Here is a 13408-nt window from a genome sequence, read left to right as displayed (position 1 = left end):
GGATAAACACGGCCCGGAGACGCTGCCCAGGTTCAAAGCAGCCCCGTGCGGCCCCCGCCCTGCCAGCTCCCAGCCACGGGGCACCGGAGGGGGCTCGCAGCTGGGCAGGGGCACGTTAGCCTGGCTAGGCAGGGGCTGGGCACATGTGGAAATGCACGGCCAGCCCGGTGTGCGTTGCACAAGCACGTGCGAGGGACTAGTGTCAGTGCATATGCCAGGAAGCGCACGCCTGCATGTCTGTGCCTGCGGGTGCATTTCAGAGGTGTCTGTGCACAAGTGGGCACTTTGCACCAGTGCACGTTTCTCCGAGGGCACGCTGGGGTTGGCACGTCTGCACCTGCCAGCAGGGGGGGCCCACAGCCTGGGACCTTCCTTAGCTGGGGGCCAGCCCCCCCCCCCCGGGGAGAGATGCCAACAATCCTCCTCCCCCCCCATTTCAGGAGACCAGAAATAGACTCTGCGGCAAACCACTCCCCCCCCCCCCCCGGGCGGGGAGATATGGGACACAAGGCCTCCCCCCTCGGGGTGAGCAAGGGACAGCCACCCCTCCCCCCTCACTGACCCACCCCCAGCCCCTCCTCCCCAACCCATACCCCACCCATGGGGGGAAGGACAGGGACCCAGTGCTGACACGCTTCTCAGGGCGGAGGCGGAGCACTAGACTGGAGGGGTCTGACCCCCTCCCCAACTGCCCCCAGGGCCGGGGGGACCGGGCCTGATCCTGCCCCCCCCCCCCCGCCAGCCCAGTGGCGCAAGGTCTGTGCGGGGTCCCCGGCCCGGCAGGTGAGCGCAGCTCCCGGCCCAGGCGGGCAAACAAAGCCCCCTTGTCTGCCCCCCCCGGCCCGGCAGAGCCAAGCCGGCTGATGGAGGCGTGCCGGGGTCACTCCGGGCCAGGGGAGGGAGGTGTTTCCTGGGGGGGGCACAGCCAGGGGAGGCGCTGGGCACGGTTAAGAAGCAGCAGCTTTAATCACGGTAACTCCAAAGCAATGGGGAGGGGGGGGGGGGTTAATAATAATAAAAGCGAAAATAACGGGGCCGGGCATGCGGGGAGAAGGGCTGCGCCCAATGGGGGGGGCTGCTCAGGCAGGGCCCCCACCCTACACACCCCTCCCCCCGCAGCAACTCAAACAAACGGTCCAGGCAGGGGGACCCCCTGCAGCCTGCAAGGGGGGGAAGACCCCCCCATTTGCCAGAGGTCTGCCCCCATTCGCCTGGGGGGCCTGGCTCTGAACCCTGGCTCTCAGCCAGGACACCCCTCCACAGGCTGTAGGCCCTACAGTAACTCCCCCCCCACAGTGAGTGTGGCGGGGGGAGGCTGCATTCAACCCTTTCCCACCCCCCCAGCCACTGGCAGGGGGAGGCATCTGGTACCTGCTGCATAGATTGAGGCGGGAGTGGGGCGCAGGATGTCGATTCAAAGTGCTAACGGCTGCCTGAGAAATGGGGCTGTGGGGGCCAGTGCGGGGCATAATCCCCCCCCCCCCCCCGCCTGGGAGCCACAGGGACTGCCCCTCCCCCAGCAGGGCAGCCAGGAGGGGCACAGAATAAACTAAGGACCCAGGAGAGCAGGCCCCTGCCCACACGTACCCGCCTCCCCCCGCCCCCCCGGGCCAGGACACCCCCAGCAGCAAGGGCGTGGGCCTCGCCCGTCCTCACTGGGGGATGTGGCCAGAAGGCCCCCAGGCGAAGGGCGGGGCCAGGCTCCCCACGCCCGGGAGACGGGGCTATATTAGTGGGCACTGGGGGCCTCCTCTGCCCCTACCTGAACTCTCGGGGTCAGCCCAGGCCCACCCACGGCGAGGCCGGGGTACCTCTGGGGGAGCCAGCCACTGGGGGAATGAGGTAGGGCCCGGGGCCACCCCAGCTCTGGAGAGGCACGGGGGACGCCCAGGGGACCCCACACAGCAACCGACAGCGCCGCCCCTCGCCTGCCCAGCCGCCCCCCAGAGTCCGCAGCCCCCGTGGGGGGGGCTCAGGCCAGCTGGTGCGGGGCCTCCAGCATCTCCATGAGGAAGGTGTCGATGGGGGTGTCGCCGATCAGCTTGAAGAAGAACAGATGCTCCAAGCACTTCAGCCCGATGGAGCGCAGGGCCGGCAGGCGCAGCAGCAGCTTGGCAAACCTGGGGGCAAGGGCAGGGTCACGGGGGCAGGGACGCCCCCACAGCCCCCCACAACCCCCAGCCCCACTGATTCCCTGTCCATAAGGCACCCTGCACCCCCACCCCACAGCCTCCCATTTCCGGTGCGCATGGCTCCCTGCCCCACATGCTCCCCCCATTCCCTGCCCCCACCTGTGGGATCCCCCCCATGCAAACACAGGCTGGGTCAGGAGCAGTGATCTGGCGCCACCTCGTGGCCACTTGCTGCAGCTGCAGCCCCAGAAGCGGGCTGCCCACACCGAGCACGCCAGCCCTAGAGATGCCCCCGCCCTCCACCCTGGCATCTCCTCCTCCCTCCTGGCTGCCCGGGCACCCCTCTGCGCATCCCCGTTCTCCCCCCGTCCCTGCTGCTCACCTGCCCTGCTGCTCGGGGTACTTCTGCTTGCAGTAGGACTCCAGGGAGGCGTAGACCTTTTCCCGCAGCAGCTCCACCTCCCCCGGGTTCGACAGCCCCTTGGCATCTGCAGCAGGCAGTGGGTTACAGCCCTGTGAGGGCAGCCCCCCCCCCGCCCAGGCTGCAGCCCCATGGGGAAGAGGGCAGGGCCCCTGTGAGCTGGGCACGTGGGCGGCCGCCCAGAGGAGAGGAGGAGCCGACGGGCAGAGCGCGTGTCACCATGCACAGCCGGCGGCAGGGCACAGAGCATTCCTTCCGCACACCGAAACGCTGATGACGAGGAGGCAGGGACCTATCGGGTGGGGGGGGCTCCGGGGTCCCTTACCCATGTTGAAGAGGATGGGGGGCAGGCAGACTGAGGGAGGATGTCTGGGGCGGTCCCATACCCAATTTGAAGAGGATGGGGGGCAGGCAGCCTGGGGAGGAGGAGGCAGGCAGCCTGGGGGGAGGGAGCTCCGGGGGTCCCTTACCCGGGTTGAAGAGGATGGGGGGCAGGCAGCCTGGGGGGGGGGGCAGGCAGCCTGGGGGGGGGAGCTCCGGGGGTCCCTTACCCGGGTTGAAGAGGATGGGGGCAGGCAGCCTGGGGGGGGGCAGGCAGCCTGGGGGGGGGAGCTCTGGGGGTCCCTTACCCGGGTTGAAGAGGATGGGGGCAGGCAGCCTGGGGGGGGGGCAGGCAGCCTGGGGGGGGGAGCTCCGGGGGTCCCTTACCCGGGTTGAAGAGGATGATGGCCCGTAGACAGCCCAGCTCTGTCTTGTCCATCCGCATGTCCCGCATCTTGGAGACCAGCTCGGTCAGCACCCTGGGGAGGGGGCATCAGTGGGGAGGGGGGCAGAGCCGCCCGCTGGGAGCTCGCAACTGGCTCCCCTGGGCCCTCCTCACCCGCTAGCCCGCGCCTGGAGAGCCTGCTCCCGCCTGTCAGCAGCAGCCCCACACCAGCACCAAGTCCCCACAACACCTGCCCCCTTGCCAGACTTTTACGAACCGCAGCCCCCTTACCAGCCCAGTGCCCCTGGGACCTGCCCCCCAACTCACCCCACTTCCCGTGGGAACTGCAGCCCCCTTACCAGCCCAGTGCCCCTGAGACCTGCCCCCCAACTCACCCCACTTCCCGTGGGAACTGCAGCCCCCTTACCAGCCCAGTGCCCCTGGGAAATACAGCCCCTTAGGAACCGCAGCCCCCTTACCAGCCCAGTGCCCCTGGGACCTGCCCCCCAACTCACCCCACTTCCTGTGGGAACCGCAGCGCCCTTACCAGCCCAGTGCCCCTGGGAAATACAGCCCCTTAGGAACCGCAGCCCCCTTACCAGCCCAGTGCCCCTGGGACCTGCCCCCCAACTCACCCCACTTCCTGTGGGAACCGCAGCGCCCTTACCAGCCCAGTGCCCCTGGGAAATACAGCCCCTTAGGAACCGCAGCCCCCTTACCAGCCCAGTGCCCCTGGGACCTGCCCCCCAACTCACCCCACTTCCCGTGGGAACTGCAGCCCCCTTACCAGCCCAGTGCCCCTGAGACCTGCCCCCCAACTCACCCCACTTCCCGTGGGAACTGCAGCCCCCTTACCAGCCCAGTGCCCCTGGGACCTGCCCCCCAACTCACCCCACTTCCCGTGGGAACTGCAGCGCCCTTACCAGCCCAGTGCCCCTGGGAAATACAGCCCCTTAGGAACCGCAGCCCCCTTACCAGCCCAGTGCCCCTGGGACCTGCCCCCCAACTCACCCCACTTCCCGTGGGAACCGCAGCCCCCTTACCAGCCCAGTGCCCCTGGGAACCGCAGCCCCCTTACCAGCCCAGTGCCCCTGAGACCTGCCCCCCCAACTCACCCCACTTCCCATGGAACCGCAGCCCCCTTACCAGCCCAGTGCCCCTGGGACCTGCCCCCCCAACTCACCCCACTTCCCGTGGGAACCGCAGCCCCCTTACCAGCCCAGTGCCCCTGAGACCTGCCCCCCCAACTCACCCCACTTCCCATGGAACCGCAGCCCCCTTACCAGCCCAGTGCCCCTGGGACCTGCCCCCCCAACTCACCCCACTTCCCGTGGGAACCGCAGCCCCCTTACCAGCCCAGTGCCCCTGGGAACCGCAGCCCCCTTACCAGCCCAGTGCCCCTGAGACCTGCCCCCCCAACTCACCCCACTTCCCATGGAACTGCAGCCCCCTTACCAGCCCAGTGCCCCTGGGAACTGCAGCCCCTTAGGAACCGCAGCCCCCTTACCAGCCCAGTGCCCCTGGGAACTGCAGCCTCCTTACCAGCCCAGTGCCCCTGGGACCTGCCCCCCAACTCACCCCACTTCCCGTGGGAACCGCAGCCCCCTTACCAGCCCAGTGCCCCTGAGACCTGCCCCCCCAACTCACCCCACTTCCCATGGAACCGCAGCCCCCTTACCAGCCCAGTGCCCCTGGGAACCGCAGCCCCCTTACCAGTCCCCCACACCCTGGGAAATGCAGCCCCCTTGCCAGCCCTGTGCCCCCAGGGCCATGCCCCCGCGCAGAGCCCCGGGCCCTACCCACCTGTCGAAGATGGCCCCCACGCCGGCACTGTGGGCGCTGTTCCGATGCACATGCAGCCCTGTGGCCAGCAGGATCCCGTCCTTCACAGAGATGGAGCGGTGCGAGAAGGAGGCGATAAGCAGCTCGTTCCAGCCTGGGGCGCAGGGAGAGTCACTCAGAGCCAGGCCGGGGACCCCCCCCTTCCTCCCCTCCCCCAAAGCTAGAGACCAGGGAGGAGAGGGAACCCCCCCATGTTACCGTCCCACCTCGACACTCCCAGACAGAACAGTTTGGGTCCCCCCGCCCCCCGCTCTCACTAGGGCGCCTTCAGCCTGCGGGCACGGCCTTGTGCACCATGCAGCAGGAAGTCCCGCCCCATGTCACTCACCTGCCACAGCAGGAAGTCCCGCCCCATGTCACTCACCTGCCACAGTAGGATGTCCCTCCCCATGTCACTCACCTGCCACAGCAGGATGTCCGGTCCCCCCCGCCCCATGTCACACACCCACCAGCTGCAGGAATCCCGCCCCATATCACTCACCTGACACAGCAGGATGTCCCGTCCCCCTGCCCCATGTCACACACCCACCTGCAGCAGGATGTCCCGCCCCATGTCACTCACCTGCCACAGCAGGATGTCCCGTCCCCCTGCCCCATGTCACACACCCACCTGCAGCAGGATGTCCCGCCCCATGTCACTCACCTGCCACAGCAGGATGTCCCGTCCCCCCTGCCGCATGTCACACACCCACCCACCCGCAGCAGGATGTCCCGCCCCCACCCTGTCACTCACCTGCCCGCAGCAGGATGACTTGGTCATCCAGGGGCAGCTCGGAGAAGTGAGGGATGCGCTTGGCCCACTCCACCAGCGTGAAGAGCTGCTTGTCGGCCGCCTGGCAGATGTTGGTCACTGGGTCGTTTGGCTGGGGGGAGAGGGACGACACAGACGGGGTCAGACACTTGCCGGGCCCCAGGCCTTCCCCACATCCACGGCTCCCCCTCTCCCACTGGCCCTGCCATTCCCGCCAGCAGCCTCCAACACGGCCACTCCTCCCCCGGCCGGGCACCTTCTCCGTGTGCAAGCGACACCTCGCCCCTGTCCAATTGGCCCCAGAGCCCCTGACCTCTCCCCAGAGCCCCTGCACCATCAGCCCCCTGACCCCATCCCCAGACCCCTGCCCCACCCCTCCCAGACACCTACCCCATCGACCCCATCCCTAGAGCCCCCTGCCCCATTGTCGCCTAGCCCCCTGCCGTGCGCCTCCCAAAGCCCTGCCCTACCCCCAGAGCCCCCTGCCCTGCCCCTCCCAGGCCTCTGCCCCATCAACCCCTGCCCTGGCCCCAGAGACTCCTGTCCTGCCCTCCTCTGGAACCCACCCTCCTTTACCAGACCTCTCTGCCTTCCCTGCCCCCAGGCCTGAAGCCCCAGCCTTCTGTCAGCGCCTTCTATCCCCACACAAGCCCTTTGCCAGGGCCCTGCTCTGCCTCCCAGGCATGACAGAGTCCCCCGCCCCCCCTCACCGAGCTGCCCCCCGTGCCAGAGCCATCCACGCTTTGGTCCGATTTCTGCTCCACAGCCAGCTCTGCTTCCAGGATCTTCTCCACCGGCATCTCTTCGTTTGCGGCGCCCACAAAATCCCCCTCGCCGTCCTTCTCCTTCCCCCGCTGCCGCTCCTCCTGCACCGCTGCGGGGGGAGGGGGACTGGTCAGACGTGGCACAGACACCCTCTGGCAATGCCCTCCCGGCCCCATTTCCCTCCTGCACCGCTGCGGGGGGAGGGGGACTGGTCAGACGTGGCACAGACACCCTCTGGCAATGCCCTCCCGGCCCCATTTCCCTCCTGCACCGCTGGGAGGGACAAGTGCCCAACTCTGCGCTTCCCGCCCCTCAGCACCGCCCGCCAGCAAGCCCTTCGCGGTCAGCCCCCCAAGGAACCTTCCCCTCAGGCCTTTCTGGTAGCAGCAGTGCCGCTCCGAGCCCCGCCCCGGGCGGACGGACAGACGGTACCTTCCCTCTTCATGCCGGTGGCCAGGCACTTCTGGTAGCGGCAGTACCGCTCCGAGCCCCGCCCCCTCTCCCTACGGCCCCGCCCCGGGCGGACGGACAGACGGTACCTTCCCTCTTCATGCCGGTGGCCAGGCACTTCTGGTAGCGGCAGTACCGCTCCGAGCCCCGCCCCCTCTCCCTACGGCCCCGCCCCGGGCGGACGGACAGACGGTACCTTCCCTCTTCATGCCGGTGGCCATGCATTTCTGGTAACGGCAGTACCGCTCCGAGCCCCGCCCCCTCTCCCTACGGCCCCGCCCCGGGCGGACGGACAGACGGTACCTTCCCTCTTCATGCCGGTGGCCAGGCATTTCTGGTAGCGGCAGTACCGCTCCGAGCCCCGCCCCCTCTCCCTACGGCCCCGCCCCCGGGCGGACGGACAGACGGTACCTTCCCTCTTCATGCCGGTGGCCAGGCATTTCTGGTAGCGGCAGTACCGCTCCGAGCCCCGCCCCCTCTCCCTACGGCCCCGCCCCCGGGCGGACGGACAGACGGTACCTTCCCTCTTCATGCCGGTGGCCAGGCACTTCTGGTAGCGGCAGTACCGCTCCGAGCCCCGCCCCCTGTCCCTACGGCCCCGCCCTGGGCGGACGGACAGACGGTACCTTCCCTCTTCATGCCGGTGGCCAGGCATTTCTGGTAGCGGCAGTACCGCTCCGAGCCCCGCCCCCGGGCGGACGGACAGACGGTACCTTCCCTCTTCATGCCGGTGGCCATGCATTTCTGGTAACGGCAGTACCGCTCCGAGCCCCGCCCCCTCTCCCTATGGCCCCGCCCCCGGGCGGACGGACAGACGGTACCTTCCCTCTTCATGCCGGTGGCCAGGCACTTCTGGTAGCGGCAGTACCGCTCTGAGCCCCGCCCCCTGTCCCTACGGCCCCGCCCTGGGCGGACGGACAGACGGTACCTTCCCTCTTCATGCCGGTGGCCAGGCATTTCTGGTAGCGGCAGTACCGCTCCGAGCCCCGCCCCCTCTCCCTACGGCCCCGCCCCCGGGCGGACGGACAGACGGTACCTTCCCTCTTCATGCCGGTGGCCATGCATTTCTGGTAGCGGCAGTACCGCTCCGAGCCCCGCCCCCGGGCGGACGGACAGACGGTACCTTCCCTCTTCATGCCGGTGGCCATGCATTTCTGGTAACGGCAGTACCGCTCCGAGCCCCGCCCCCTCTCCCTATGGCCCCGCCCCCGGGCGGACGGACAGACGGTACCTTCCCTCTTCATGCCGGTGGCCAGGCATTTCTGGTAGCGGCAGTACCGCTCCGAGCCCCGCCCCCTCTCCCTATGGCCCCGCCCCGGGCGGACGGACAGACGGTACCTTCCCTCTTCATGCCGGTGGCCAGGCATTTCTGGTAGCGGCAGTACCGCTCCGAGCCCCGCCCCCTCTCCCTACGGCCCCGCCCCGGGCGGACGGACAGACGGTACCTTCCCTCTTCATGCCGGTGGCCAGGCACTTCTGGTAGCGGCAGTACCGCTCCGAGCCCCGCCCCCTGTCCCTACGGCCCCGCCCTGGGCGGACGGACAGACGGTACCTTCCCTCTTCATGCCGGTGGCCAGGCATTTCTGGTAACGGCAGTACCGCTCCGAGCCCCGCCCCCGGGCGGACGGACAGACGGTACCTTCCCTCTTCATGCCGGTGGCCATGCATTTCTGGTAACGGCAGTACCGCTCCGAGCCCCGCCCCCTCTCCCTATGGCCCCGCCCCCGGGCGGACGGACAGACGGTACCTTCCCTCTTCATGCCGGTGGCCAGGCACTTCTGGTAGCGGCAGTACCGCTCCGAGCCCCGCCCCCTCTCCCTACGGCCCCGCCCCGGGCGGACAGACAGACGGTACCTTCCCTCTTCATGCCGGTGGCCAGGCATTTCTGGTAGCGGCAGTACCGCTCCGAGCCCCGCCCCCCTCTCCCTACGGCCCCGCCCCCGGGCGGACGGACAGACGGTACCTTCCCTCTTCATGCCGGTGGCCAGGCACTTCTGGTAGCGGCAGTACCGCTCCGAGCCCCGCCCCCCTCTCCCTACGGCCCCGCCCCCGGGCGGACGGACAGACGGTACCGTTCCCTCTTCATGCCGGTGGCCAGGCACTTCTGGTAGCGGCAGTACCGCTCCGAGCCCCCGCCTCTCCCTACGGCCCCCGCCCTGGCGGACGGACAGACGGTACCTTCCCTCTTCATGCCGGTGGCCATGCATTTCTGGTAACGGCAGTACCCGCTCCGAGCCCCGCCCCCTCTCCTATGGCCCCGCCCCCGGGCGGACGGACAGACGGTACCTTCCCTCTTCATGCCGGTGGCCAGGCACTTCTGGTAGCGGCAGTACCGCTCCGAGCCCCGCCCCCTCTCCCTACGGCCCCACCCCCCGGGCGGACGGACAGACGGTACCTTCCCTCTTCATGCCGGTGGCCAGGCATTTCTGGTAGCGGCAGTACCGCTCCGAGCCCCGCCCCCTCTCCTACGGCCCCCGCCCCCGGGCGGACGGACAGACGGTACCTTCCCTCTTCATGCCGGTGGCCAGGCACTTCTGGTAGCGGCAGTACCGCTCCGAGCCCCGCCTCCTCTCCCTACGGCCCCGCCCTGGGCGGACGGACAGACGGTACCTTCCCTCTTCATGCCGGTGGCCATGCATTTCTGGTAACGGCAGTACCCGCCTCCGAGCCCCGCCCCCTCTCCCTATGGCCCCGCCCCCGGGCGGACGGACAGACGGTACCTTCCCTCTTCATGCCGGTGGCCAGGCACTTCTGGTAGCGGCAGTACCGCTCCGAGCCCCGCCCCCCTCTCCCTACGGCCCCGCCCCGGGCGGACGGACAGACGGTACCTTCCTCTTCATGCCGGTGGCCAGGCATTTCTGGTAGCGGCAGTACCGCTCCGAGCCCCACCCCCTCTCCCTACGGCCCCGCCCCCGGGTGGACGGACAGACGGTACCTTCCCTCTTCATGCCGGTGGCCAGGCATTTCTGGTAGCGGCAGTACCGCTCCGAGCCCCGCCCCCTCTCCCTATGGCCCCGCCCCGGGCGGACGGACAGACGGTACCTTCCCTCTTCATGCCAGTGGCCAGGCATTTCTGGTAGTGGCAGTACCGCTCCGAGCCCCGCCCCGGGCGGACAGACAGACGGTACCTTCCCTCTTCATGCCGGTGGCCAGGCATTTCTGGTAGCGGCAGTACCGCTCCGAGCCCCGCCCCCTCTCCCTATGGCCCCCGCCCCGGGCGGACGGACAGACGGTACCTTCCCTCTTCATGCCAGTGGCCAGGCATTTCTGGTAGTGGCAGTACCGCTCCGAGCCCCGCCCCGGGCGGACGGACAGACGGTACCTTCCCTCTTCATGCCGGTGGCCAGGCATTTCTGGTAGCGGCAGTACCGCTCCGAGCCCCGCCCCCTCTCCCTACGGCCCCACCCCCGGGGCGGACGGACAGACGGTACCTTCCCTCTTCATGCCGGTGGCCAGGCATTTCTGGTGGCGGCAGTACCGCTCCGAGCCCCGCCCCCTCTCCCTACGGCCCCCCGCCCCCGGGCGGACGGACAGACGGTACCTTCCCTCTTCATGCCGGTGGCCAGGCACTTCTGGTAGCGGCAGTACCGCTCCGAGCCCCGCCCCCTCTCCCTACGGCCCCGCCCCCGGGCGGACGGACAGACGGTACCTTCCCTCTTCATGCCGGTGGCCAGGCACTTCTGGTAGCGGCAGTACCGCTCCGAGCCCCGCCCCCTCTCCCTACGGCCCCGCCCCCGGGCGGACGGACAGACGGTACCTTCCCTCTTCATGCCGGTGGCCATGCATTTCTGGTGGCGGCAGTACCGCTCCGAGCCCCCGCCCCCTCTCCCTACGGCCCCGCCCCGGGCGGACGGACAGACGGTACCTTCCCTCTTCATGCCGGTGGCCAGGCATTTCTGGTAACGGCAGTACCGCTCCGAGCCCCGCCCCCTCTCCCTACGGCCCCCGCCCCGGGCGGACGGACAGACGGTACCTTCCCTCTTCATGCCGGTGGGCCAGGCACTTCTGGTAGCGGCAGTACCGCTCCGAGCCCCGCCCCCTCTCCCTACGGCCCCGCCCCCGGGCGGACGGACAGACGGTACCTTCCCTCTTCATGCCGGTGGCCAGGCATTTCTGGTAGCGGCAGTACCGCTCCGAGCCCCGCCCCCTCTCCCTATGGCCCCGCCCCCGGGCGGACGGACAGACGGTACCTTCCCTCTTCATGCCGGTGGCCAGGCACTTCTGGTAGCGGCAGTACCGCTCCGAGCCCCGCCCCCTCTCCCTACGGCCCCGCCCCGGGCGGACGGACAGACGGTACCTTCCCTCTTCATGCCGGTGGCCAGGCACTTCTGGTAGCGGCAGTACTGGCAGCGGTTGCGCTGGCGCTTGTCCACGATGCAGTCTTTGTTGTCCCGGCACGTGTAGGTCAGGTCCTTGCGGATCGTGCGCTTGAAGAAACCCTTGCAGCCCTCGCAGCTGTACACCCCATAGTGCTTTCCTGGGGGAGGAGGCGCAGGGGAGTCAGGGAGAACCCAGTGTCCCGGCCCCTGGCCCGGCATACCCACCCCTCTCCTAGGGCCAGGGCCAGAACCCAGGCCCACACGCATGCACACCCACCCCACCCCCATGTGACATAGTGTTGGGACCTTGCTGCTTTCTAAGCTGGGGCTGTGGTAACCCCCACTGGCTGCTGTCGGTACCACGGCCCAGCAGGGCAGGGGGTGAGTCATTATGCAAAGAGGGTCTCTCAACCTGTCTGACCAGCTACCCCCCAAGGAGAGAAACAAAGGAAGGTGGATGCTGCCCTGGCTGGGGGCAGGGCTGGAAGAGAGTTAGTTTCTGTCTGGGATTATGGAGGAAGCAGCCTAAGCAACAGGCTGGGACTTAGGAGCCGAGACTCCCCCATATCAAGAGGGGCTGAGGCATCCTAGGCCTGCCCTGTAACCAGATTATATCTGTGCTGTATCCTGGAGAAGTAATAAACTCCCTCTGTTCTACTGGCTGGGGGAGTCTGTTCGTGCCATTTCGGGGGTGCAGGAGACAGGAAAACCCCAATGCGCCAACACACCCCATTCCTAGGGCCAGACAGAACCCAGGCGTTCAGAACCCCAGCCCTACACTTATACCCATACCCACACCCACACACCCCTCTCTGTCCTAGGGCCAGACACAGAACCCAGGCATCCGGACACCCGGCCTGTGCACACAGCACACGCACACCCCTCTCCAACTGCCAGAGACAGAACCCAGGCGTCCGGACACCTGGCGCCACACACACAACACACACACACACACACACACACCCACCCACCCACCCCCCTCTCCAACTGCCAGAGACAGAACCCAGGCGTCCAGGCCAGAGACAGAACCCAGGTGTCCAGGCCAGAGACAGAACCCAGGCGTCCAGACACCTGGCGCCACAAAGACACAGACACACACACCCCTCTCCAACAGCCAGAAACAGAACCCAGGCGTCCTGCCTCCCAGCCCCTCTCTCTCGCCCAACTACATCCCAGCCCCCTACCCCAGTGGGGTCAGAACCCCGGTGTCCTGGTGCCGGTACCTGACGATCTGTCCCCACAGATGGCGCAGAGGCGCTTCCCCGGCATCATGCCACCGTGCGGGTGACACGGGAGGCTCCGCACGCCCAGTGGGGGCTTGACGTCTTCCGAGCTGCTGACGGAGTGCATGCCAGACAGGTTCACAGTGGAGTTAATCTGGGGGCAGAGAGGCGAGCATTGACTCAGCCACCCCCATGCTCGCAGCAGGGCCGGAAGGGCCCCACATGCCCCTGGCAGATCACAGCTCTGCCTTTCCCAAGGGGCAGCCCCACTTCTCGATCTCTCCCTCGGTGCCTCACAGGTACCGGCTCCCCAGGGGTTCAGCCTTTGCCTCTCCTTCACCCTGTCCTCCCAGACCAGCCCCACCACCTCTGAGGACACACACCCCAAACTCTCCTGACAGGAGAGACCTTCCCTACTGCACCCACTTCCTCTGCTCACTGGCTACTTGTCCCCTCCCAGTCTGGATCCGGCCACCCTCCTAACTTCATGGCGCTGCGCCCACTTGGGGAGCCCCAGCACCACTCAGCTCCTCCCCCCCGATCTCTGCCCCCTGAGGGAGGGGCCACCCTCCCCCTTACCTGGGGGCTGCTTACAGGGCCGTAGCCGACGGAGGGCGTGGCGGGGAGTCCAGGGGAGCCCAGGGAAGAGCTGATGACAGGGAAAGGGAGCCCAAGCTGCTGACAGGCGAGTTGATGGAGGAGGTCATGGCTGAGCTGATCATGGAGGGATGGAGAGGAGCCGAGAGCTCTGGCGGGGGGGACGAGCTCAGAGAGGAACTGTCCCGGACTCCGGCAGTCT

At 68.2% G+C, this 13408-nt stretch overlaps 1 protein-coding gene across 1 annotated transcript; it reads right to left on the bottom strand.

The window, feature by feature from the left end:
• Positions 1-942: 942 nt before the first annotated feature.
• RXRB (retinoid X receptor beta) lies at positions 943-13346 on the bottom strand. The gene is given in 10 exon segments (XM_075917124.1): positions 943-2120; positions 2515-2620; positions 3262-3353; positions 5063-5195; positions 5835-5964; positions 6563-6726; positions 11365-11544; positions 12610-12763; positions 13189-13277; positions 13280-13346. Coding segments are annotated over 10 exon segments (1248 nt in total). The 5' UTR covers positions 13332-13346; the 3' UTR covers positions 943-1972.
• Between the last annotated feature and the right edge of the window lie 62 nt (positions 13347-13408).

This window comes from Pelodiscus sinensis, unplaced genomic scaffold (assembly GCF_049634645.1).
Source record: "Pelodiscus sinensis isolate JC-2024 unplaced genomic scaffold, ASM4963464v1 ctg115, whole genome shotgun sequence".
NCBI classification, from domain to species: Eukaryota; Metazoa; Chordata; order Testudines; family Trionychidae; genus Pelodiscus; species Pelodiscus sinensis.
The sequence above is the reverse complement of the archived record's forward strand: the minus strand, read 5'-3'. Positions and strand labels throughout refer to the sequence as shown.